The 26230-nt window shown below is 44.8% G+C and overlaps 1 protein-coding gene across 2 annotated transcripts in view; it reads left to right on the top strand.

The window, feature by feature from the left end:
• The window catches only part of LOC119436979 (guanine nucleotide-releasing factor 2), a 115721-nt gene that overhangs the window by 52701 nt on the left and 36790 nt on the right, over positions 1-26230 (top strand). For both annotated transcript variants that reach the window (XM_037704031.2, XM_037704030.2), the window contains 5 exons: positions 2324-2504; positions 11629-11858; positions 15670-15752; positions 20016-20121; positions 24509-24587. In XM_037704031.2, coding sequence (XP_037559959.1) covers positions 2324-2504; positions 11629-11858; positions 15670-15752; positions 20016-20121; positions 24509-24587 — 679 coding nt within the window. The remainder of the gene's footprint in view (positions 1-2323; positions 2505-11628; positions 11859-15669; positions 15753-20015; positions 20122-24508; positions 24588-26230) is intronic.

The following is a 26230-nucleotide window of genomic DNA, read 5'->3' as shown; positions in this document are numbered from 1 at the left end:
GACTTGCGCAGTAACCAAAGAGTGGCGCTGCCAGCGCGTTGAAAAAAAAAAACATTTTTTTTTCTTCGGCAACATCAACGGCAACATCAACTGGAAAAGGAGAGTGCCGGCTTGGCGGGCTAGGCCAGCTGCAGCAAGCGGTGGGATCAGGTTTGAATGAAGGGAGGGGGAAAGGTTACGCCCGTGGTGGCAAGATCGCCGGGTCGAGGGATGCAGGCCCGCCTCGCGCACATGTGCGCTTGCCCTTGCCTCGCAGTCGCCATGAATTCGAGCGCGCCCAGCGCGACGCCGCCGCTTCGCATTCCGTTGCGGCGGAAAAGGTGCTTCCGGTTGCTGCTTGTGCAAAAATGACAAAATTTGGAGTGAAATCTCTTGGTTGTCGGTGGGGAAAATGCGTTATTTCGAGGGGGTCTCCCGCTGCCACTTTTTTACGTAGAGGTCTCAAATACATGTGCTTCTATGGAGTAACGGCGGGGAATAGAAAAACTTCGTTATAAGCAGGTTTAACTGTATCCGGATTCGACTGTACGCATACCGCTTATAGTGCAGCCGCGTGATATGAAATACCGTTTATAATGCGGTTGCTGGAAAATCCCGCAGACAAGCAAGACAGCAAGCATGCTTCGAGAACAAGGTGTGCCAACCAATTGTAGAGTTACAAGTGATGCAGAGGAGGAGGTGGAGACGCATAATGATCAAATGAACAAGGAACGCAGGAAAGAAAAAATGCAGCAGCACCGTGCTAGCTCAATGGGCGTGCAGGGTTGCTCAGGCAACGAAGAAGTGTTTTCCTCCGGCCGTGCACGCAGTCCGCACTAATCATATGCACATGGTCTCTGGCTTTTCGGTTTGTGTCTGGAAAGTAGATATAGTCATCGACTGATTTTCTGAAAAATTTATGATTTATCGGACAATTCAGAAAAACAATTTTCAACGGTAAAATCATTTTCTTGTCTTTTACGACTCCAGCACTGCGGAAAAATCTGTCGAGACCGCATGTGCATTCCTTGACTCCCTGAAGCTGTCAGTTTTAAACTGTGTTCCACTGATTTATCAGTTCTGAATGTTACACACGCGAGTTTTCGCTCTTCCTACCAGTATACATGACCATACAAAATTTTGCAATACGTGTTCGCAGTAGTTGCTGGCTGATCGTCCGCGAACCCCGCGTCACGTGCGCTGCCATCAGTGCAGTCTGTGTGCGTGGTGTCAGATCAACGTGTATTCATCTACGGGTGTGAACATGTATCAGTGGCGAGCTTCCCATGACAGCATGCCACCCGACACCCCCGCTTAGCCAGCGCTGTCTCGTCAGCGGCCAAAGCTTTAGTTTGGTTCAGTTTGGTTCAGAGTCAGCGAAATGCTTTGCAGTGGCTGTATGGGTACTTGGAAAATGAACAGACGACCTCGTCAATGAAAGTGATCGCACATCTCGGTCCTATGCTTCGATTCCTGACACATGCAGCTGCTTGGTCTATACATTTTGCACGTGCACAGGCTATGGAAAATGTTGTGGTTATAGTGCGGAACCACTTATAGTGCAGAAATTTGCGACTCCAGCGACTTACATTATAAGTGGTCTACATTGTATTGAACTTGAATGAACCATATAAAATGAATTAGTTGGTCTAGTTTAAGTGCCTTAAATGTTCCATGGGTAAGCTTGCAACACACTTATGCGACTCGAAAGACGTGGTGAATTTGTAAAATGAATTGTTGTTCCTTTTTTTTTTTTCTCTTGTGCCATCTGCCTTAAAATAGCTAGGACGTGCATTAACATTTTGTGTGGGTGAGGTTTGTAAAAGAAGATAAGATCATCAAAAGGGGGTAACTCAACATAAATTTGTGAACAGGCATGGGCACAAGCACAACATAAGAGGGGTTTGAAGGTGTGATTCAGTGTCAAGTCATGTGCCTGGATGAACATGCAAATTGTGCTGCGACCTCACATGAAAGGAACAACTTTTCTTTCTCAGAAACCCATATCGGTTTCTTTTGTAGCTTCATGCTACATTCGGTTGGATGACAGTTTTCCCTTTCATTCAACTCTGAACCTTAGTGACATCTGAAGGAGAGGCCGCGTGGCACCTACTCCAGCATTACTTTCAAATTGCTGGAAATCAAGGGAAGCGTATTATGCAAGAAAGTAGAGTTTATATATGACAGCACTAGACCCTACAGAGTGCTACATTAAGCATCTGAACCTAGCTACATGCATGCATGGTGTAAAGGATATAATAGGGTTGCCAATGTATAAATTCATCAGCACCCAACATTAAAAGGCTTGGTTTCATTAAGAGGCTGTAAACATTTGTGTTTTCAGGATGTGGTAGACGGTGAAAGATGGAAAAGCGAACACTGGCACACCACAGATATGATGGGCTGCAAGGTGATTGGCCATGAGCCATCATGTCCACAGCATGGCCAGCTGACAAATGCCTCTTCGACAAAAGCTGCAGCTGAGGATGGCCGACCACCGCCCCTTCCTCCAAAGAAAAAAATGAGTAAGCACTTGATTGATTGATTGGTTTATTGATTCATTTTAATGTCTCAGAGCAACAGCTAAGCAACAAGAATGGGCTGCAGTGCAGGACAGACAGGGACAAAAGAATGGAAAAACACCTCATGGGTATTGTCCATTTCATTGTTGTGTCCATGTCTCACATGTTGCAGCCAAAAATAATGCTCAATCAACTAGCCTACCAACTTGTGCTAAGACAAGCGGATTAATTTTGACCACTCAGATTTCTTTAATGTATACCTAAATAAAAGTACTACATCAGTGTTCTTGAATTCTGCCACCCTTTGGAATGCGACTGTAAGGGCGAGAATCGATACCATGACTATGTGCTTAGCAAACAAGTACATCCAAGTAAACATTTCTAAGAGAGTTGCATAGTTCCACACTGGAGCACAGATTGATTTCGCAGAGTATTTCACAGGTCCATGTCTTAACACCTTTGCAGAGGCATGTATATAAAGTAGAACCTTGCTGATACGTTCCCGCTTAATACGTTTTCCCGGCTGGTACGTTCGCAATCGCGAAAAATAAACGTAACCGCATAGAGGAATGTGTTAATGCGTTCCGGTTAATACGTTCCCGGAAAATACGATTATTCGGCAGCAACGTTCAGCACTGCGGCAAAGTGCGGTCGTGTGATACGTTCTGCAGCGAAAAATTACCATTCAGGTGTGCAAAAAGACCACTCTCATGTGCTTGTGAAGCGCTAAGCGGCAGACAGCGGCCGCGCGGCTTCTCTGCAGTGCTCAATTCTCCCCCCCCCTCCCGCGACTTCTCTGCATTCCTCGTTCGCCCGAAGTGACGAGGCGCGGCAGCAGCGGCGAGCGAATTGACCTTCGCGATACCTCGCTTCAACGCGAAGTACTTAGCGGCGAACGCCGCGCGCGCGCGACGCTACGACTCGCCGAGATCGTAGCGGAGGTGGTGGCGAGAACGATCGAAGGCTTGCGCACACCGGCTACCTTCGCCGAAGCCCTTGCTGGTCTGGAATCCTTACTAAGCTTCTTTCGCATGAAAGACAATGAAAATGCGGACAAGGGCCTGAAGTGCGCGCAAAAGGAATTGTTCCTGTCCAATGGTGTGACGCACCAGCAGAAAATACAGTCGAATCTCGATAATTCGAACTTGAAGGGGCCCGAAAATTTGTTCGAATTAAAAGGACTTATTTTTGATGTATTTGTGCACCATAGCGCTACGTACGAGCGGTGCGAGTCGTGAAATATCGCGGCGCGCAAGCACATAGCGAGCGAGGGCCACGAAACTGCCCGCGCCGGCCAATGCTCGCATCCCGATAGCGCCTCTTCCTCTTCACAACCGCAATCGCTCTCTCTCTCTCGCATCCCGATAAGGGCAGCAAACGAAACTTCAGGGAGCGAGCCGCGCCGGCATGGCGACGCGCGCGCGGAGACCGTCGAAGGTGAGGAAGGAGGGCGGTAGGGAAGCGCATTTGGCCTCGGCAACCCCGTCGCTTCGGCGCACGGTGGCTTCGGTGACTCCCCTCGCCCTCCCTCTCAACTCCCTCGTAGCTCCCTCACCTTCGACTGTCTCCGTGCGCCCGACGGCCCAGCGCCAGCTTAGCCCGCTCCCCTAAGTTTCGTTTTCTGCCGTTGAAGCGAGCATTGGCCGGCGTGGGCAGTTTCATTGGCCGGACTCCGCATTGCTTTCCTCTGCGCCACAGCCGCTGCATTGGCTGAGACGTCGGCGCGTACACGCGTGTTCCGGTGCGACGTTGAACGGCGACCTTACCATTTGAGAGAGGAAATTTTCGCCGCGGTAATTTTTCTTTCTTTTTTATTTCTCCGCGCGACGTTGAGGGGTCTCTCCTAAGCTTTTGCTTTATGGCGGTGTTGAAGCATTGCCAGTCGGAGGCGCCGCCACGTGATTTGGCATGCTGCTGAGAGCATTGTCGGTGCTCGGTTATGTTCGAATTAACCATCGCAAATGCTTTCGCGTTCGAATTACCGATCGTTCTCGCCCATTGGAATACACATAACTTTGACGGGACCCCAGCGTCAGTTCGAATTAACGAGATTCGACTGTAACTATGTTTTGCAAGAAATAAATGTTTTCTGCCCTTAACCCTCAATATGGGCTTGTCAGCTTCAATTTTTACTGGATTCGGATCGTACGTTTTCCCGGATCGTACGTTTATTTTTCGCGTATTTTTTTTAAACGTATGAACGAGGTTCTACTGTACTTGCCAACTCTCCTGATTTGTCCAGGAGACTCCCGAATTCCGACCAATCTTCTCAATTGTACGGATTGTAAAAACTGCCCAAACTCCATCATGGAAAAACAAAAATGCAGCACAGCTGCATCATAATTGCCATTATGCACTAGGTAGCTAGCCGAAGTCAGATTTAGAACCAAGCCAATTCTGTGTAGACAACGTAAACCTAACTCAGTCGCTTCAGGTCAACACATGCATTGAGGAGTGCGCATGAGGCAAAGGTCTAAAATGTGTTGCACTATGGCTGTCTTTTTTTTTATCAGCTTCGCTGCTATACGCTAGTGTTATGTGGTGAAGCATATTCAGGGTCAAAAGGGGCCACTGTTACAGGACAAGTATGTGTTCCTTGATTATGCACTGATCACTGTACGAGTGTCGTGACAGTTTAATAACTGTACTGGTAGCCATTCAGAGCTGTTTCTGACGTTGCTGTGGTGCAGAAAGAAACGAGCAAGAAATTTATTTTCTTTTTTTGCTCCAGCCCTTTCCCCTCGGCAAATCTCCCAAATTTTAAGATCCAGAAAATGAAATTAAATTCTGCGGTTTTACACCAAAATCACAATATGATTATGAGGCACGCCATAGTGGGAGTCTCCTGATTAATTTGAACCACCTGGAGTTCTATTTACATGCACCCAATGCACGATACAGGGGTGTGTTTGCATTTTGCCCTAATCGAAACAGCCGCAGCAGCCGGGATTTGATCCCGCATCTTCGGGCTTAGCAGTGCAATGCCAAAGCCTGTATGCCATGACGGCGGCTTTTAGGTGCCCAGGTTGGCAGGTAGGCACGTGGCTGGCGGATTTGGCGGGCGTCGGAGGGTCAGGGCGTACGGCGTAAACCAAGGAAGACAGCTCGTCTTTGATGATGTCTCGTAGCCCAGTGGACGTAGAGTAAGCTGGAGGAACAGCAGAGCACGACAGGCCTTGTGCTTGAAGCTCTTTGCGGATCAGAGCCCGAATCAACGTGCGCAAATCGGCATCCGAAGAAGGTCGCGTGTCACAGACGTCTGGCTGTAACCGGATGGCTTGTAGTGTATCCAGATGCTGGTAGGTCGCGATATACGGTGGTGGGGTTTTTAACTGCCAGTGCGTTAAACGCAACGGTGTCCAATGCCTTTTAAAATGTGTCGAACGCGATCGGTCTCGCTCATTGCCGCGTCGACACGGCAATGGTTGTTGCATGCGCGCATCGAGCTGCCGCTTTGAAACTTCAGAACGGATGGATGGCGTTCCAAAATCTTCCGGACTTGGTGCTGGAAGGTCGTCCAATCGGGCAAGGCGCTCTCATGGTTAAAGAACCACGTCTTCGCGACATGGGACAGGTAGAAGGCGACGTGGCAAAGTATTTGAGTGTCGTCCCAGTGGTTGTACCCACTCACTCGGTCATAGTTCTCCAGCCAGTCCTCGACATCATTGCGCGGGAGACCAGAGAATATAGGGGGGTCACACTGCGGGGCAGTAACGGTCCATGCGGAGGCGGCTGGTTGGGGGGCAGCGGAGCTGATGCTGGAAGCTCCGGGTTGCGGTACTTCGGTCATGGCAGCGGACAGGTGGAGCAAACGGTGACCCGAACGAAGCTCCAGTGGAACTCGACGTCGTAGAGGTCTGGAGGATCGAAAGCAATCTCCACCACTTTGTAAGGCAGCAGCACAGCTGTTGTCTCGTCGCCTTTATTCGGCTGAGCCACGCGCTGAACGAAGACGGACGCGCACAGTGATGATGGTTATGTACAGGTGAAGAAGATGAAGGATGAATATTTTGCTCACAGTATACAGTATAGACCACTTATAACGTAGCCGCTTATAATAGTACGGTCTCTTCAGACTCCCGGTAATTTTCCCATAGCACTCCATGTATACGCATACCGCTTACAGTGCAGCCACGTGAGACGAAGTACCAGTTATAGCGGCTTCCGTGGGAAAATCTCGCCGACAAGGGCGGCAGCGAGCACACTTCTCAAGATGCGTGCTGCCAGCCGGCTTATGCATTATTCAATGCAATCAAACTCTCGTTAATTCGGACTTATTTGGCCGCACATCGGTTAATCCGGACTACTTTCGGAGCTCGGTGAGCGACGAGCACCGTAAATGTGCGACGCGAAAGAGCAAGAATGGCGCTAGCATCCAACTGAAACGAAGCGGCGGAGTCCGCATCGCCACAGCTATCAGTTGAAATCGTACGTGAATGACAGCAACGCCGGAACGCTTTGAGCCTATTTGTGTCTTTAAAGCCAGAATTCTTGCGTTTACAGCCGCATATAACACCGCGTTGGCCGCGGGCTTTCGTAACTGCGTAGTCGTCATCCACGATTGCGTCGATAGCGGCCGAGGTTTTGTCAGCAGCGGTTGCGGTGAACAGTAGTTTCGTTTTTACTTGGTACGCGCATCAGCCGCGTGCCTAGAAAACTGCGTAGTCGCCATCGATGATCGCATAGATAGCGACCGCGGTTTCAACTGCAGTTGTTGCCGCAAATGGTAGTTAATTTGTCCAGACTCGGTGCGTGCGTCGGGCGCGTGCCTTCAGCACCGCAAAGTCGCCGTTCGTAATCGTGCCGATAGTGGTCATGGTTTTTTCTGCAGTGGTTGCGGCAAACAGTTGTTTCGTGTTGACTAGGTGCAAAGCTGTCGAGCTTGAAGAGCACCGGCTACATCGCGATTATGTTTTCACCAGCTCACTGGCGAAAATGTAATCGCGATGTGCGCGCGATAGTACAAAGTGCGTCTACGTGCTTGTCTACATGTTTTGCATACGTGCAGTGCTTGAAAATCGTTGTTTTGGTTATAGTGCGGTATCGCTTATAGTGCAGATATTCGCGACTCCGGCGACTTACGTTATAAGCTGTCTACACTGTATAACGTATCCGGCATGAATTGTTGCATCCAAGTCTGTTCCTCAATTTTACAGAGGCATTCATAAATGATAGTACCTTTTATTAAATTTTAAAATATCTTTGGTATGAAGGTATCTCCTCTTTATTTGTTTCTTGTCAGTTAAGTTACTCTTGTCAGTTAAGTTACAGCACAAAATAGGCAGAGAACAAACTTCTGAAGCATTCTTTTTTTTTTTCTTTCTTTTTTTTAGTATGCTTGAAGCCACACATCTGTCAAAGATGGTGGTGCTGTGCCAAATTACACGTCACTGTGCTGCACTTTCTTTTTCTTTTACTTGGTGTGCAGTACACATTGCACACTTGCACAGGTGCTCTTCCCTGCCACTCTATAGGTGTGTTTTGCCTTTGTGCGTGTGGTATTGCTGCCAGCTTTCACTAGTCTGACTAAAGCAATGTAGCATTTGTGGAAACTAGAACTCACTGCAACTGTGCTACATAGCTGCAGCACTTGAATGCAATTGCGTTTACGTCCTCCACGCACAAGTAGGTTAAGCTGAGGAACACAATCACAGGGAGTGATATTAAAGGGTTCTAAAGAGTGGTTTAACCATTTGCCCAGTTGGTAAACTGGGCAAATGGTTAAAACGCAGAGAAAGAGCAAGTGATGGAAATAAAAATAATGATCTCAAAAGGCGAGCAGTTCTTCCTTATGTGTATAGTCTGGCACATGGCCTCAAAAATGTGGCGAACCGATATGGGGTTAGAGTTGTGTTTCCTTGTCCGAAGAAATTATCCAGTGTGTGCCAGGGTGTGCGATCAAACATACAAATGTCAGGTTATGTTGCGCACAGTTAGTGCAAGATAAAGCATAGGTTCAAATTTGTGCTGTGTCACGACAATATTGTATACAAAATTCCCCTGTCATGCGGATCTTGTTACATTGGCCAAACAGGCCGGTGTATAAACAGAAGGTTGCAGGAACATTCTTTGAGAATAAAGAACGCAGGTTTGTCACATTTGGCAACCCATTGCGCAGCTTGTGGTTGCACGGCCACATTTGATTGCACACGCTCACTCTGGAGAAATAAAGATGAAAAAGCCCGCCTCATTTCAGAGGCCTACCTGATCAGTAAATGTGGTGACAGGTGTGTCAGCAAGGCATCCCTTGCACTACACAGCAAAGGAAAAATCTTTCTGGATGTATGTAACCATTAAATCCCACTATCTTGTGTATACATCGGTCTTCTGTCATGTTTCGCGCTTTGGTTGAGGGTAATGGCTGGGGTGTGGGTGTGCATATGCATGATCTTTCCTATTTATGTGGTGTTTGTAAGAAATAAACTTTCAGTCGTAAGACAGCGCTCATGTTACGTCTTTCTTCTTTGTACCTATTGGTCCGTTCGCGCTGTAAGTAAAGATGCAGTTGTACCGACTCGCCCAGCTTGCTACCATACTTCGGTTTTAACATTGACAATTGGGGTGTCAAACGCTGACAAAGTGCAGCAATACTGTTTTGCTTGAATTGCTTTTTGGCCACCTGAGTGCATTTTTTTTTCTTTCACATTGCTGCACAGCTATAATGAGGCCACAGCTGACCTTTTGTTCTTGGTTCCTACAGTTCGTGATGTGACCCTAGTTGGTCGTGAAAACGGAAGTAATTCGGGTAGCAGGCAGTGTGTTATCATGTAGCAGGGATCTGAGGAAGCTAAAGGGGAGGACAAGCAACTTTCTGTGAAAAATTAATTGGGTGTTCCCTGCTGCATGTACAGGTGTGATACCTAGGGGAAGTGTTGATTACAAATTGACATTGTAATTGGTCATTAAGTGGGCTTATTTGCCATATCAGAAACTGTTTAGGGCCCCTTTAAGATTCATTTGTGCTTATTTGATGCAATAATTTAAATACTCATTTTTTGCTAGTGCAAGTCTGCTGATGGGAATATAGATTGCATTAATTGAAATTATGGGAAAGGTTGATCCAGCATGTTGTCATAAGGTAGATTATGGTTGTTCCTTTTTAGTTAACTTTATTTATCTTTGTACAATACTGTGAGCCCTTACGAGCTTTTACAAGGTGGGAAGTATATGAGCACGACAGAAAACACAACTCATAGAGAATACAGTCCTAAATTTGGTGGTTCAAAGGATGTCAAAAAGTCAGCATCAGTGAAAACTTCCTCAGTGAGACCATTTCGTTCAGCTTTTGTTCGTACAAGAAATTATTACAGTCAAACTTCGATATAATGAAGTTGTACTTGCAGCAAAAAAACTTTACTATATTGAGAATTTCGTTATATCAAGGTTTTGTTAATTCAATAGAACTAAGATGGGGAAATAAAAATAGTTCGTTACATTGCGAATTTCGTTAAATCAAGGTTCGTCATATTGAGGTTTGACTGTATTTTAACTATCTATTCTAGTTAGGGCATTAATATATGGCTGTGATTTTGATGAGAGGAGAAATTTTTCTGTGTGGGTGCAGAGACTAAATTCTAATTAGATCTACACTTTGTTAATTAAGGAACTTTGATTAAGCTGTTTTTCACTGCAGACTAGAGGGTTGTATGTGTGCCCTTGCAATAAGCAGGTCTATTATGGATTGCATTCATGAATAGGTAGAGTTAATTAATGTTGCTGCTAATTTCTGAAGACTTTCAAGTTAGTTGATTTGATATTGTTAGTAGTGGACCCCAAATTAAAATGGTGTGTTTTATGGCTTGATCGTTTTGTAAGCTTGAGCGTCATAAGTGCTTCCTCACCCTCTTCAAGCTTGAGTGATGCTAGCTAGCCAAGCCAAGATAACATTGCAGAGTGCATAAGTCATCACACAGCTCTGGTAACACCTACTGTAATAAATACCATAAGTACCTTGTTCACAATTGGCGATTACTACGCGTCATGAGGAGTGTGGTAGGTACATGCATTGAAGTGGCCATAGAACCCATGAAATGCAGTGCGGAAACACTGTATTCAAATTTTTGGAAGCATTTTGACAAAGCATAAAATTGTCTTTAACATACCTTTAGATTCTCCCGAGAACTTGGAGGGCCCTTCTAATACTACAGTAACTGACATAGGGTCCCTCCACTTTTATTGAAGTACTGCGTCTAGGGAAGGTTTTGTGCATACCTGACAATTTCGTTAGAACAAGCATTTGTAGTAGTATATAATTATGAAAACGGAAAATGTCAACCGCGCATGATTGTTTTGGCTTTGTATGATAATAACCGCGCATGAGGGCTGTCCAGTAAATGTCTGGAGCTGTTAAGCTTCTAGTAATCTTTGAAAGACAAGTTGGTTACTATTCCTTGCACCATTTCTTGGCATAAATGCTTTCTAACATATTCTCCCCATCTGTCTATGTGCCTTCTTCTTGCAGCATTTATTTCTGTAGGTTGTTTTCTGAACCAGTAGGGAGCCTTTTGAGGCGTCATCTTAATGGAATCATCACCCTCACATTTATACCAGTAATGCTGGCTTATGTGCTTGTCAACGGTTCTCCCACTGGTTGGCAATGAACTTTGAAGGCTTTGAATCTTTCTCCATGGGGAATCTTGTGATCATATGCTATTTACTCTCTAGGGGTACCTGGCCCAATGGCACTTTTAGTAACACACCATGTGAAAACAGCTGACTCCAGCATCTAGAAACACGCCAGTATAACAGACACGTATAGTATATCACTTTGGAATGGTTATATGTTTATTATTAAGCTTAGTGACTTTCTTGTTCAGGTTTTTAGAACAATCTCGAGATATTTACTGGCTAGCCCTCATTATTTTTAATCTTCTTTTTGTCATATATAGCTTCCTGTCTCAAGTCGTTGTTCAGATGACCTATTTGATTTTACTGCATATTAATGCTCCATAGGATTTGCATTAGATGCGCATTTTTTTTTTTTTTTTGCCTCTCTCATAATTTTTTTCTGGCAGGCATGTGACGGGCACTCAGGTGGCACCTTGCCTAATGTGCCTGTTGCCTATATCTTCAATCAGAGGGCAGGGCAGTGTACATATGTGCTTTCCTTGTGATACTTGTGGTGCAGTCCAGGAGTACATCCAGACATTTGGCAGCTACTCGCAGCCTGCAGAGCAGCAGGATTTTTTCAACAGTGGTCGTCTGTACACGTACCAAGCTGCACACTACAAGCAAGAGCAGATGTCTTTTGCTAGCCTGGGAAGCGATGAGTTCCTTAGCAGCTCTCTGCTAGATGCAACTTTGGCAGCACCCTTTGAACTGAGTTCTCCACCTGCTCTGCCGCCCAAGAAGAACAGGGTAAGCATGGTCTGAACACAGTGCCATCCTTGGCTGCCTTGTCTTTGCTTAATATGGAAGGCATACTTCACATGCAGTGCTGACAGAATTTTTGTGTAAACAGTCCTCAAAGTTGCACCACTGCTTCGCACCATGTGCTCAGCTCCATGATTTGCCTCCAATCTGGCAGGCCCAGCCCTCAAAAGGTTACACAGCGACTAAAGCGTAGAGCGAGCACTGAAGCTTGCAAAGAAGCAGTAGTAGTGCATATAACGTTAGTGTAACACCACTGTTTAGCTTGGGGGTGGGAGGGGGTCAGCTCCATGATTTGCCTCCAATCTGGCAGGCCCAGCCCTCAAAAGGTTACACAGCGACTAAAGCATAGAGCGTGCACCAAAGCTTGCAAAGAAGCAGTAGTAGTGCATATAACGTTAGTGTAACACCACTGTTTAGCTTGAGGGGGGGGTGTCCTCTCCCCCCCCCCGTGCTTTTTGAAATGCTGCTCCCAGCATCGCATATCAGTTCGTACATGGGGTCAGTGTTGTGGAAATGGCCACCTGCTTGATATATTTAATACATTCTTTAAGGGACCAAGGAAAAAGAGCATATGACTTGGAAAAACTTAATATCCGATAATGCTTGCGACGGCACTACAGATGAGGCAAAACGCCACTCTCAGACAAAAACTTATTTGAAGTTGAATGTATGCGAACTATAGAAAACACACTATATACAAAGCCTGCTACCGCTGCACGCAAGTTAGATCAACTATTGAGAAGGGGAAGGAGGGAGGGGGGGGGGGGTCATTGCCGTGAGTTGCACTAAATGAAGCTTGTGAATTCCATCTACCATTTGGGTGTAATGTAACCGCCTCGTTTTGGGCACCGCAGCCCTTTCTCACTTTACACAACACCGTGTATACCGTAGTAACTGCACAAGGTATCAAAGGGCACAGCAGTATCCACAAGCTTACTTGCATGAGTATGGGAGTGACCAATTGTGCCTTCGTTCACTTCTTTTTGACGTCATGAGCTATGTTGAGATCGGCAATGATGTTCAACAAGCTCAGCAGTTCCAAGTTATTGAGGCTATTATCCAACAACACATAGCACTCACAATAAGTAACACGGGCTCCTATTCATGCCATAGTAACCTCAAGCTTCCTGAACCTCTTTGGCAGACTTGTTGGCAGCTGTATTGTCAATGTTGTCAATGTATTGCACATCATCGGCATTTCTGTCAGCATCGCATCCTGCAAGTGCTCGTCCTTGCCCATTGTATGCAACGACCGGGAGGGGAAATATAACAAACTGGAATGAACTGAAAGGTAACCCACGTGACCCTAGGGGAACTAAACAAGACTGGTGTTTCAGAGTATAGGCGTAACATACATACTGTATGAGGAGTCGAGAAGATGTAACCGCAACATACGTACTATAAGAGGTTCTACTGTGTTAGGCCTTTTGGGTTTTGAATTTCTTTCTTGCAAACCTGGCTGTCTATGCAGGTTTCGTTGTGGCGTATATTTCTGGTAATGTTTTAGACAGTTGCTATAGCAAAACATGTTTGTTTACTTTGTGTTTTAGTCCCGTGCTGTCATGTCTGGGACAAAGTTCCTTTTTAAAAGAAATAACAGTCAGCTGCATGTATTTTAGCAGGACTTATATGGCTAAATTAACGACTTTACATTCAGTTAAATTAATTAATATGTGGAGTCCCTTATGGGCATTCATTTTGTGTGTGTGTGTGTGTGTGTGTGTGTGTGTCTTGGGCAGTAATTGCATGAAACATGTCTTCTAACTTACAATGAATAATCATGCCATGTGGCAACCCATGTGAAAAAAATCTTTTTCCAGTTGCAGCATGGTCCTTAAGTAAGTAAAACGAGTTATTTTCAGATTGTGATTCATGGTGTCCTGCTCCTTCATATGTAGTTCAGCTGAAGAGGCAGAATTTCACCATCTGGGGACAGACAATTGTTGCTAATCTGTTAAGCCTTAAAAAAAATGCCTAATGGTACTGACACTCCCTTTAAGAAAATTGTAGTCGCCAATATTCACAAAATGATTTTGAGGTCTCAGTGCTTCACGTAAATTGCTGAGAATTGCAGTCAAGCTTTTTTAAACACTAAGTTAACAGCACAGTAGTTTTTCAACAGAAGTTAAATTATAGCTGGGATTCTGTGTTTTTGATTTAAACAAAAATACAAAAAAAGTTTGCCAAATTTTGTTCTCGGAATTCAACTTTAACTGAAAAGGGTCAGTGAAAGCAAATTTACCAGAAAGCCAGGACATTGATCCCCATGTAGCTGCCATGCTGCATATGCTCCAATACGAAAAGCCTGCAAGGTTAATGGGACGTGTCCACCTGCCACCCAAGCAGTATTTGCTATTTTCTTATTTACATTCATTTTTCCTGTGGCTGTGACTAAACCGAGAAGTAGGGAAGGGGAGGGGGGGGGGGGTGTATGCAGGGAGGTCAGGAGAGCCCGAGCTCACATTCTTGCAGTCTTCATGCTCCGGCAACTAAAGTGTTGAACTGGGCAAATAGAGTAACAATGCATGAGGCAGGACAAACGGAATGAAGAGATCAAGCACTGTCCCTTCATTACGTTTATTCTGTCCCACACACTGTTACTCTATCCAACAACAACATGTCCTATCATCCAGCCCAAATTTGCACTTTTTTTTGCAAAACTGGCCAAGTTCACTGAGGGTAATGCAAGATGATATCTACTTAATCATTAATCATTTTTCTTGTATTATTTGTCAGAGCTCTGTACGTGCATAATGTTATAAAGTTTCATTCTATTTGTCTTCAAATGTCAAATGCACTCGGCACTAATTCTTGCATATTCATGTCATGGCGTGACATTGTGCCCTTGCTAGACTGCTTCTGGAAAACCTAATTGTTCTGTATATTGGATGCAATTACAGTGTTGAAGTGCAAGGTCTTGAGTTCAGCACGTTTCAGCATGAACGAAATTAGTAAAGCAGGTATTCACCCGAAAAAGAAATTGTAAGCTTGATGCGATAAATTATCAACCAAAAAAGGCAGGTGAAACTTCATCTAGGAAAATATATTCACCGAAAAAAAAAAAAAAAACTGGACTTTTAGGTGGAAATAAAAACCGGAAAATGTACACGTAAGTTCGGAAAAATACAAACTGAAAACACTGAACCCTCGTTATGGCAGCCTACTGGACCAGAACGGCCACAGTATTGCTAGTATTAGATATACAGTGTGAAGTTATCAAGTACATTCGCCAAAGGGGGGGGGGGGGCTTTATAAATTTACTTTTCTTTTAACATATAAGCAGAAAACTTATCTAGTTGTGTAATGAAAGCTCCATGTATTTATTTATTTATTCATACTGTCAGCCTTCTCAGATTCATACATATATTTCAATAGCTGTGGCACTCTTTTAATGAATCACTTTTCGAAAAAAGTGAGCTTTGAACAAATTCTTATAGTTTTTCACCCCCTGAATACGAAAATGATAGTTCCGCCACCTTCGCACGCTGCGCTCAGCGTGCGAAGGGGGCAGAGCTTCAACGAAAATTTAAAGCGCGATTGCAGTGCTGCTACGCACATAATCGAGAAAATAACTGCAGGAGTTGAGTTATACTGTGTCAGTCTTCCAAACCCCCGTAAATCTTTGAATTATAAAACATCTTCAGCTTCCCGTTAACTTGAGATACTTAAGAACCCCGCTTATGGGTCACCAGCAAACATCTGAATTTCCAGTAGCATGCTGTACTCTGTCTCATTTGCTAACCTGGATACTACTGTTGAACAAAGTTACAACTTTGGTTTGTTTTGGTGCTTACAGAGTAGTTCCTTGGGTGTCCAAGATAGTCTCATGTTGCCTACGCGCCAGTCCTACGCGTCTCTTGGTTCAGGGACCTGCTTAGAGTAAGTGCATTTAAATCCTCACATGCATGCATGATTCCAAGGTGGGCGATCGGCAATATGCATTATCAGTTTTTAGAGAGCAAAAGTGCCTTGGGTATACAACATGATCAGTATTACTGACCACTGGTGTCCACGAGTGCGATATATGACCTTAATTTATCAATGTTGTCAGTTTCACCTGTAACTGTTAGGACGTACTGAGCTAATGTGATAGCGATATTTTGTCTCTTAGGAATGCTCACAATGTCCGACGCATAGTGTACTAACCATGGATGGTAGCTTCAGAGTGATTATTTATACTTGACCCTATTGTCATCTTGAATATAACTTAAGGTGATATAGGATGTGTATGCTGCAAGCATCATTCTCCCATGGTTTGCAATATTGTAGATATATAAAAAAAAAATTTAGCAACACACCTAAACTATAGGAACAACCCTGAACTGGGCTAGTTAACCAAGCGCTTGTTTTTATATTTCAGTGCAGTTAACATGAAATATTTTGCATAAGAGCCTTCTGTCCTCCCCTTTCATGCCATTCTATTCTTAGAAAGAAACAAGTCGTGTTGTAGTACTAAGGGTGGCCCATGATGAACCGAACCCAAAGCAAGTGAAAAACACACGAACTGTAAGGCGATATTATACATGTAGATTAAAGACAAAAGCCTACTTGCGTGGGTTCCTTCGTCTCTACAGATCTTTACAGGTACTGCTGGAAATGTTTACATCTATGGTCATCGATCGTCATTATTATCACCTTACAGTTCATGTGTTCTTCACTTGCTTTGGGTTCGGTTTATCTTGGGCCACACTGGGGTCTTCCACTTGAAATTAACATTTCCGTGTCACTCATTTCGTTGTCACTCAAGAATTGTATCTTCTTTTCTTCCACTCTATTGTCGTGCTTTGCACATAGTATTTTGGCAGCCACTGACGTACCAGCATAACTATAAGTCCTTGGTGCTGCAGACGACCCGTTAATGCAGGGATGGTCAGTACTTCTGGTGCATTGTTAATTCGATGGCGCTGTGTACTAGTGTTCATGGCCTGCCTTGTTACATTTTGTTTTTACCCACGTTATTTAACTTAGTGGCCTTTGTGCTCACAGAAACTGTTGTGGCTTGGAAAAAAATAATTTTGGCTGTAATGTGACACGTAGTGGTGATGCCGTTGCTAAAGCTTCCTAAGAACCAGTGCCAGTCTGACGTAAGAATGGCTTTTTTAACCATGGTTGTGTTTACAGGTACCGTATTTTCCGGTCTATAACTCGCACCTTTGTATAAGACGCACCCCCCTCAAAACGGCAGTTTTTACGAGAAAAAAACATATATGTCGCACCAGTGTATAAGACACACCTGTTCGTTCGGTAAGCAATTTAAAAAAAATTACCGTAACGTTTCACTTCGTAAATATTTCCACTCCAGGCGCATTTCTGCCGTCGTGGTTGCCGCGATGTTCCATAAAAAATCCAAGGGCGATAACATCGTCCTCGCGTGCCTAATGCTGTATGTGCAAGTGAAAGCTTCCGACGGTGAGCCGAATGGCGCACAAGGGAAGAAAGCCGGAAGGCAGCGCGGGAGGGGGCTTGTACTCCGGTCGCAATAGCGTAGTTTGCGCAGCGACAGCGATCTGCAGATACGAAGAATTCGGGGTCAGCCGACTTGCGGTCGGCCTGCCGCCGCTTGCGTTGCGGCTCCGTCCTTCTCGCACGGTGCTCGGGAACCTGATCACGAGAAGAACGTACCCGGCACCTCGATAGCGGGCACAGAACCCGCAGCAATTAAGTCAACCAGCGCGCTTCGCGTCGCCATAACATCGAATCCGATTTTGACGGCAGTTTTTCTGGGGGGGGGGGGGAATGTACATAAGTCTTTCTATAAGACACACCGACGAAAATTTCAGGAAAAAAAACGCGTCTTATACACCGGAAAGTTTGGTATAAAAAAAAATTTTAACTTATTTTCCCCTTAAGATCACACTTGCCTTTCAAGCATGTGTGAGGACGTATAATTAGCTTTGCTGTTGTGGTTGTTGCTGGTAAGGTGCCTTATGCAGTTGTCGGCGGTCCTCGCTGCTGTAGTCACTCCTGCCTTCTCCTTTAAGCTGTATACAAGGTTGCCGGTATTGTAATCTGCAAGGACAAAGTTTGTTAGCCTTGTTCAGACCTGACGTAACATAACTTAACCTAACCATAAAAGACAGAGATGAGAAAGCTACACAATTACTGCCATGTTGTGCCACAGTGCTTTGTGTTTATTACCCTTTTTAGGGAAGCACATATTTTTCCTAAATTCTTTTAAAATATTCTGTTTTATGCGTAAATGGAGGTGTCCAGGGATAGTTTCCAATAAATTTTACTTCAATACAACAATTGGTTTGTTTACAAAAGTAGGACGTAATTGCTTAAATGTTAGTAAACAGTACTTAGAGAAAGGGGGGCATGTTTGCCCACTTGATCCTCCTGAATCCTAATGGAAAGTTATTTGTGACCATTTTCCTCACGAAATGGTCTCAAGCACATTGCACATTGTGGCACAGGACACGCCACACCCAAAAAATTCATCTGAATTGTAAGGCGACTCATTGCTTTTGGCACTTAAATTGCTTAAAGCTGGGTTGTCAGATAGGCTAAAGCTCTAGTGCTTCTTACATAAAGAATACCCTTTTTGGCATTAGTATGCAGGAAAGCAGTATCTAAAATGTAGTAAGCCCTCATTAACTCGAACTCTGATATCTCGAAATATTGGTTAAGTCGAAATTTTCTTCCGGCCACGGTGTCAACACAAGGTCAACCTATGTGTTTTTCACGCCTTATCTTGAAAAGTTATTGCGCCCGACCTCGGATATCTCGAAATCTCGGCTTCTAAAATACCAGGGAAAAGGTAGCGAGGCAGCGTCAGCAGATTTGCTTGCACTCACTTTTCACCCTGCGGCGGCTCGCTAGCCAAGCCAGATGCTGCACTGGGCCGCTTTCCCCCCTTTGTTTATCTCTCTCAGCTGCTCACTGCCACTTTTTTGTGGTCTGACGCAACAGCAGGAAGCTGGGAGTCCTTTTTTTCTTTTTTTTTTCCCCTGTCATTTAGGACAATGTCAGAGGCACGTCAATGTGGTCACAGTGAATTAATCGGGGCCTTGAGCAAGATGATTGGCACTTTTGAGCAGATGCGATCAGCCTACGCGCTGTGCCCAAGAGAAGCCAGCATGGTGAGCTATAGCGTTTCAGCGAGATCGTGACTTGATGAGGACGCTTGTGAGATGGTAAGGCGTATATGCCGCGACATTTGTGGGCGTCTGCTAAAGGCGTGACAATTGCGCTCTTCCACAGTTCAGTTTCAGTGTTTGAAGTGAAATTGTCTGGAATTCATTATGGTGCAGAAAATAGCAGCATCAGCTATTTGGATGTCGGGAACTGGTTATGCTCGGATGACCGGCTTCAAATATTGCATTAGGATCAGTTGTCTTGACTCTGTGCCAAGCATGCTGTCTTGGCACAGTGTCGGTAACGCTGTTGCCTGTAGACGCCAATGGGTCTGTCACCGATGCACGCGAAAGTGACCGAGAATATTACTGGTGGCATTTTAGAAAGGTTCCATGTGGTGTGTGCATGGCCAGCGGGCTTCGATTTTCACGATTTTCCTTATCTCAAAACGCTGCTTCTCTCGAAATTCTTACCAGTTTTTACAGCTTTGAGTGGGGATTTACTGTACATCACTATCCAGAATTCTAAGGAAGAGAAACATTTAGTTTAAATTCAGTTATGTACAAATTTTTATTCCTGTCTTTTTTATGCAACTTTTTATGCGTTTTAACATACTTTATGAATCATTTGTCACATAGCACACAAAAACAGTGCTCATGGTTTGTCGAAGTGTTGGAAAAAGTAGTAACTTACTGTGAATCTAAAAAAAGTTCTGTGCACAATCAAACATTGGCAAATCTTTGAAGCATACAGACAGTGAGAACAATTTTATGACTCTTGTACACCTTTTGCCATCTACTGCTCATGTGCAGAATGATTATCAGATGAAAACCCACTCTGACGTCAGGATATGTGCATCCCATTGCCACTGAGAAGTGTTTTTGCATGCATAAAAAAGTGCGACATGTACGTCCCACAGTCCTATACGTGGTTTGAATATGTGGGCGTTCTAAATGCACAAACTATTAGCAGTTTTTCAGGAAGCTACTGTATTGTACAAGTCATGAAGTGATAAAGCAAAACAATTATACTGCCTGTGTCTCATCTGGACATTGTCTTTGCCAGCACCCCTCAGCCTTTAAAAGCTATTGAAGATGCCCTGCCCGATGAGAATGGAGAGAGCTTGATTGATCTGCAAGATGTCAGCGATCACTTGATCTTTGGTGATAACGTGAGCCTCTTTCTTTTTTCTTATATCTTTTCATTGTGTTGCAAATATAGTGTGTAGCTGTGATCTGCAAGTATGGCCATTCTGAGTTAATATACAGAACCAGCTCCTGGTAGCATTGCCTCATGACATTACAATGCATTTAAATGTGAAAAGAATGCAGTTTATGAATATACTAAAAGTGCAAAACATATGAAGATAGGTGAAGCATAGAAACAACTGTCTTTTGTTAACCTGTTCTTCATTAGTACAGTCGAACCCACTTATAACAATATTCAAGTGCCACGAAAATTCCATTGTTATAACCGGGTTGCATGATAAAAAAATTAATAGGGGGATGGCAGAGCTGTTGTGAGAAAACTATAATGGTGGGGAGGCCAGTGCCGCTCCCAAACATATTCCTCCATCTGGCTGCTGATTGTGTTGATTCGTTTAACTGTCTAACTCAGCTTCCTGCGCACTTTGATCGCTTGTAACAAGTCACGGCTGTCGGTGTTCAAGAATGGCACTGCTATTGTAAAACCTTGTTCATTCGGATTTCACGGGACCAAAAATTGTCCCAATTAACCGAATGTCAAATTATCGATGGTATCAAGAAAACAATAAACAAATGCTTTCTACATCAACACACTTTTATTTACTGAATGATTAAGCAGAATCCTGTACCTATATTGCACAAAAGCTGTGCGGAAGCTGCAATTCTTGTCACCTCGTGACTGATTAGCGCTCGCAGCGGCGAAGGCCTCGCGACTTCTTTCGCAGCGCGGCCACGGCGCACATCTATATCTGAGACACGCTTTTCACTACCGCGCGCATATCCTGATAATTTTTTTGCCTGTGTCGCCAGGTCGTCGCCCATTGCGATGTAGACGGTGCTCCTCATCCTCGATAGCTTTGCACTGAGTAAAACGAAATTATTGTTTGCCGCAACCGCAGCCGCTGTTGACGCGATCATAGACGGCGACCTTGCGGTTCTGCAGGCGCGCGGCCGACGCACGCACCGAGTCAAAACAAAACTACCGTTTGCTGCAACTGCGGATGAAACCGCAGTAGCTATCGACGCGATCGTGGATGGTGACTACTCAGAAGGCACGCGGCCGACGCGCCTACAGAGTCAAAACGAAACTACTGTTTGGCACAACAGTTACGGACGAAATCTCAGCTGCTATCGACGCGATCATGGATGGTGACTACGCAGTCATGAAGGCACGCGGCCAACGCGGTGCTATGCGCGGCGGTAAATGCAAGAATAAAGGCTTTACAGGCACAAATAGGCACGAAGTGTTCCGGCGTTGCTGTGATTCCAATACGATTTTCACTGATGACTATAGCGATGCGAACTCCGTCGCTTCGTTTCGTTGAATGGCAACGCCGTTTTGGCTATGTTGCATCTCACATTTGCGGCGCTCCGCCAGCCTAGCGCTATCAGCGCAGTTGGCGCAGTCCATTCGTGTTTCGGAGGGGTGCAAGAGCAACGGGAGAGAGGCGCATGAGGCTGGCGATGCAGAGAAAAATGGACAACAGCGCGCGGCGGCGTGCTGCAACGGCTCGAATTTCTTTTTTTCTCTTCAAGGAGTTCGCATTCTATTCCCTTTCGGCATGGACACTCAGTAGCCAAACTTCATCGTTATAACCGATAATGCGGCATGGGCCATATTAGTAAGCGGGTTATTTCACCATAGAAAACATACAAAAGTTGACGATGCAGCAGCTTCTCATTGTTATAACCGATATATTGTTAAAACCGGTATCATTATAAGTTCGTTCGACTGTACCCAATGGGCATTTGAACTCCTCTGGACGTCCACTGGACTACTGCTTCTGGATATTTTGGTCATCTGTAGGACGTCCGCAGATTGCCGAAGGATGTACGGCGGACATCCGCAGTACTACAAGGCGCATACAAATTGGCAGTCCTACGGGTGTCCCGCTGATGTCTGCAACGGATATACGGATGTTCCATGGATGCAGAAAGTAGTTTTCATTGCTTAATGTCCATCAGACATCCGTACGACAAACCTTGAACCATTAAGGGGTGCCTGCCAGTTGAGCCAATTTATAATCGGCTCAATTGCACAGTTCGTGTAAAAATTAGCCCTCTGTAGAATCTGTGCTGCAAAGGTGATGCAGTATTGATTAGTACCAATGAAAATACAACTTGCACACCCATGAAACACAGATTCCAAAAGCAAGCTGTGTTTACACAAAAAAGGACAGACACGCTTTCACACAAATTATTCATTTATTCATCTTTTGCAGCACTAGCCAAAAATTTCCAGCCCCCAAGTGCTGTAAGTGAAATAAGATCAGAGAATATAAGAGTATCTACTTACAGTATAGACCACTTATAACGTAACTGCTTATACTGCAGGACCGGATATAATACGGTCTTTTTAGACTCCCGTTAATTTTCCCACTGCACTTTATGTATACGCATATCAGTTATAGTGCAGTTGCGGGACACGAAATACCAGTTACAGTGTGGCTGCCTGGAAATTCGGCAGTCAACCTAGACGGAAAACGCTCCCCTCAAGCCACAAATACCGTATTTACTCGAATCTAACGCGCACTTTTTTTCCCATAAAACAGGTCCAAAAATTGCGTGCGCGTTAGAATCAAGTACGACCCTAAATCTGCGTTACCATATAGCATGTCGGCATTTCAAAATGGCCGCCTTGCACGTGCGTCGAGCCTAGCTACTCTCGAGCCTAGCTACCATAGCTTCCACCATGTGTTGCAGTATACGTGCTTAGGCAATCGTCTACCGTATGTCCTTACGTTCTCTGGGTCTGCTCTATCAGCACGAAGTACCGAGTTCATCATGATGCCACATTTAAAAGGAAAGTGATCATGTGTGCGGCGACGGACGAAAATCGGGCCGCATCACAGGCATTCGGAGAATCCGAAACTTGCGTTCGGGACTGGCGCAATCAGAAGGCGAGGATTTTCACCAGCAAAGCAATGCGGAACGGTTTCAGTGGATTGAAGCAAGACGTAATCTGCGACGACCACTTCGGCGATACGATCGCCTTGGCCCTATCTTGAAAGCAATCTGCGATGGTGAAAGTCCACCGCGCGCCGTGTTTTCACCGCTTATAGGTTGCGTCGAAGCGAGAGGCATGATAGCACGAAGGTCAATTCGCTCGCCGCGCGTCGTCACTCAAGCGTTTTGACAGTTCGTTTCCGCGGTCAACGAGCGAGATGTGTTCATGTTTGCTTGTGCGCATGTGACACCAGGCTTGTTAATTTATTTAGTAAGCGAATACGGAACCTAGAGCACAGTGACAGCGACAGCAGAAATGCGCCTGGAGTGACCATTATCACAATAAAGTAGTTGTTTTGGTTATAGTGCGGTACCGCTTATAGTGCAGACATTTGCGACTAAAACGACTTACGTTATAAGCGGTCTACACTGTATATTCTCTGATCACTGAGCATTATAAGCACCGAAAAGTTTCTGTGGTGCTGCAAGCAAAAATGAGACGGACACAAAAGCTTGAGAAGCTGACGCTCATGCTGTGCATTAGAACCTGTCCATAAAGCTGCCTCCGTTGGTACCTGAATGCTCTCCACCAGAACAAGAAAAAAACGGCGGGTAGAATTCGAATTTGTTTTAGTGTATGCTGCGGGTTAACATTTGGCGACTGGTTGATATTTCGCTGAGAAACGTTGATGTCTAATAAACAAAGCTAGATGTGGTTCACACAGTTCTGCGTTGGCATTTCCAAACGCAGAAATGCTCAACAAGGGCACCTTCATGACTAAAAATCCGAATGAAGTTCGGCTCGGTCCGTTGGCAAAATGTCCAGCACGAATGACCTAAAGACGACCGCAGGAGAACAAGAAGTGGATGTTAAAATTGGTCCGATAATGATATCCACTGGATGTCCCCTGGACGACTGCGCTTGGACTTGGACGTCAGGATCTTATCTGGACGTCCGAGGGATTTTCAATGCCCATTGGGATATACCCATAATGTATTACCAAAAAGCCAGAGTCCTAATGCTTTCATTGCAGTTTAGCAAACTTATTGGGTTTTCCTTCCGAGCTCACTGGTGCTACCGCTTCACATAGTGCTCTGTCAGCGCTATTTTGCGGGAGTGTAGCACTTTCACCGTGTAGCTCTCAACCCACTTGGAACATTTACACGCAGCAGAGCATGACCAACGACAAGATCACTGGTGCAGCACGCTCTATACAAACATGTGGATGATACATCTTCATCTGTTTTAAAGAGACATGCTTTAGATTGAAATTTTCTCTATGACCTAAATCATGCCTCTAGCGCTCCCTGTTAAGTACGTATTTGTGTATTTTTAAGTTTGACAAAGTTTTCACTCTTGTCATGCTTTTTTGTACTTCTCTTTAATTGTTTTATTAATACCAACAGCCAAATGATGTACGAGGACTCAAGGGAGGGCCAGCTGATGCTCTCATAATTCATGCTACTGCAGTACCGGAAAACAGTGGCAAGTGTTTCTTTTTATTTTCTTATACTTCATCTGACTGGTGGGTGACATTCTATTGACTACTTGTAGTTTAAATTTTGCTATACTTGCTAACCAGCAAATAAAAAGCAGTTCTCAGTATGTTGGCTTTCATTAATTGTTTTGTAATAATTTTCTCACTTTTAAAGATTTTGGATATTTGGCTGATCCGTATGGGTTAACAAGTTTCGATTTGAATATTTCTGAACTGCTTTGACCACGGTGTCCCCGTGCACTTGTAGATCAATCATTACAACAGTTCTTGGAGAGAGCCTGGCCTGCCAACATTGCTTCCCTCAAGATAGCTCGAAGCTGAGTATAAGTACCATAAAAAGTTAAGAACATAGACTTTTTTTTTTCTTCACCTGCTGGTGCAACCAACTCCTCTTTTTAAAGGTAACGTCATGAGTGAAAGTTATCCTAAGAAAAATTTGATTTATGCTTGAGAACTGTGTCTTTTAAGTGTAGGAACACTTGTGTCTTTCAACACTTAGGTTTTGTGTATAAAAAATGTGTCAGAAGCAAAAGTGCAATACATAGCCAACAGGTTATAGCCAACAGGTTGCTGTATCGTTCATCAGCACCTTGCTGCGCACTGAACACCTTAGAGTGGTTGGTGCGGTACAGTATGTCTCTGACTAAGTCATGCTGTTTGCTACGCCCAACTTTAGTAAGTTGAAATAACCCAGTGGAAATGTACTGGTAAAGTTTGCCTTAAAGGGACTGACAACCAATTTTAATAGTATCTGCTTTTTTGTGTGCAACAGGAAAGCTTGCCGGTCAGAGTCTCCAATCATACAGTGGTAACACGGACCGATCAAAATGATAACGCGATGAAAACAGAGGGAACGGCAAAAAAAGTAGTGCGTATTTCGTAAAGTGCAAAAGCATGTGTGAAGATCAGGCCAATTAGCCGCCGATAGGCACGCAGATCGTGTTGGATACGTGGTGACGAACTTAACGCCGCTTTGAACAGCCATCAGTCTAACCCGCATGCATGATCTAGTGAGGCCGATCACTGATGAGCCACCTGTATGAACATATTAGTGGTAAGCATTACACGACGGCTTGCAGCTTGTTACCACATCGGCCAGCGGCAATATTTGTCACTGCCACACTGTCTAGGCCATGAGGCCTAATCTGTGCTGCTTCATCGGGTGTCGGCAACTAAAGTTGCAGTTTGGTGCTGAATTAACGCAGATCTATTCACAGCAGCCGCGCGACACCAGGAAAGCCGACAAACCACCTCACAAACGAAATCAAGTACACGGGATGGCAACAAAGTTGTCCATGGCCGCCATCTTTGTGACACACGTACCGTACGTCAGCCTCTCGTTCCCGACACCATTCGTAGATGCACATAGGCGTCTTTTTGTAGCTTAGAGCAACTATTCACAGGACTAGCTTTGTATTTACACGGCGGGCACAAAAGTGTCATGACCCAGTTGCATGTATTTGCGCGGATAGTGAATGAACAAAAGTGGGGAAGGGAGGGCAGCAAGTGTCGTGCACACTTGCTGTGACCCTCTAGATTTCAGAATCTTTAGCAGCTGGTAAATCAGGCTGAACCCAAGATTGAAACAGCACAAACGGTGCCTGCTCTTTACCGTTGGTGCCGGCTATGC

This window comes from Dermacentor silvarum, chromosome 1, assembly GCF_013339745.2.
Source record: "Dermacentor silvarum isolate Dsil-2018 chromosome 1, BIME_Dsil_1.4, whole genome shotgun sequence".
Lineage (NCBI taxonomy): Eukaryota > Metazoa > Arthropoda > Arachnida > Ixodida > Ixodidae > Dermacentor > Dermacentor silvarum.
The sequence above is the reverse complement of the archived record's forward strand: the minus strand, read 5'-3'. Positions and strand labels throughout refer to the sequence as shown.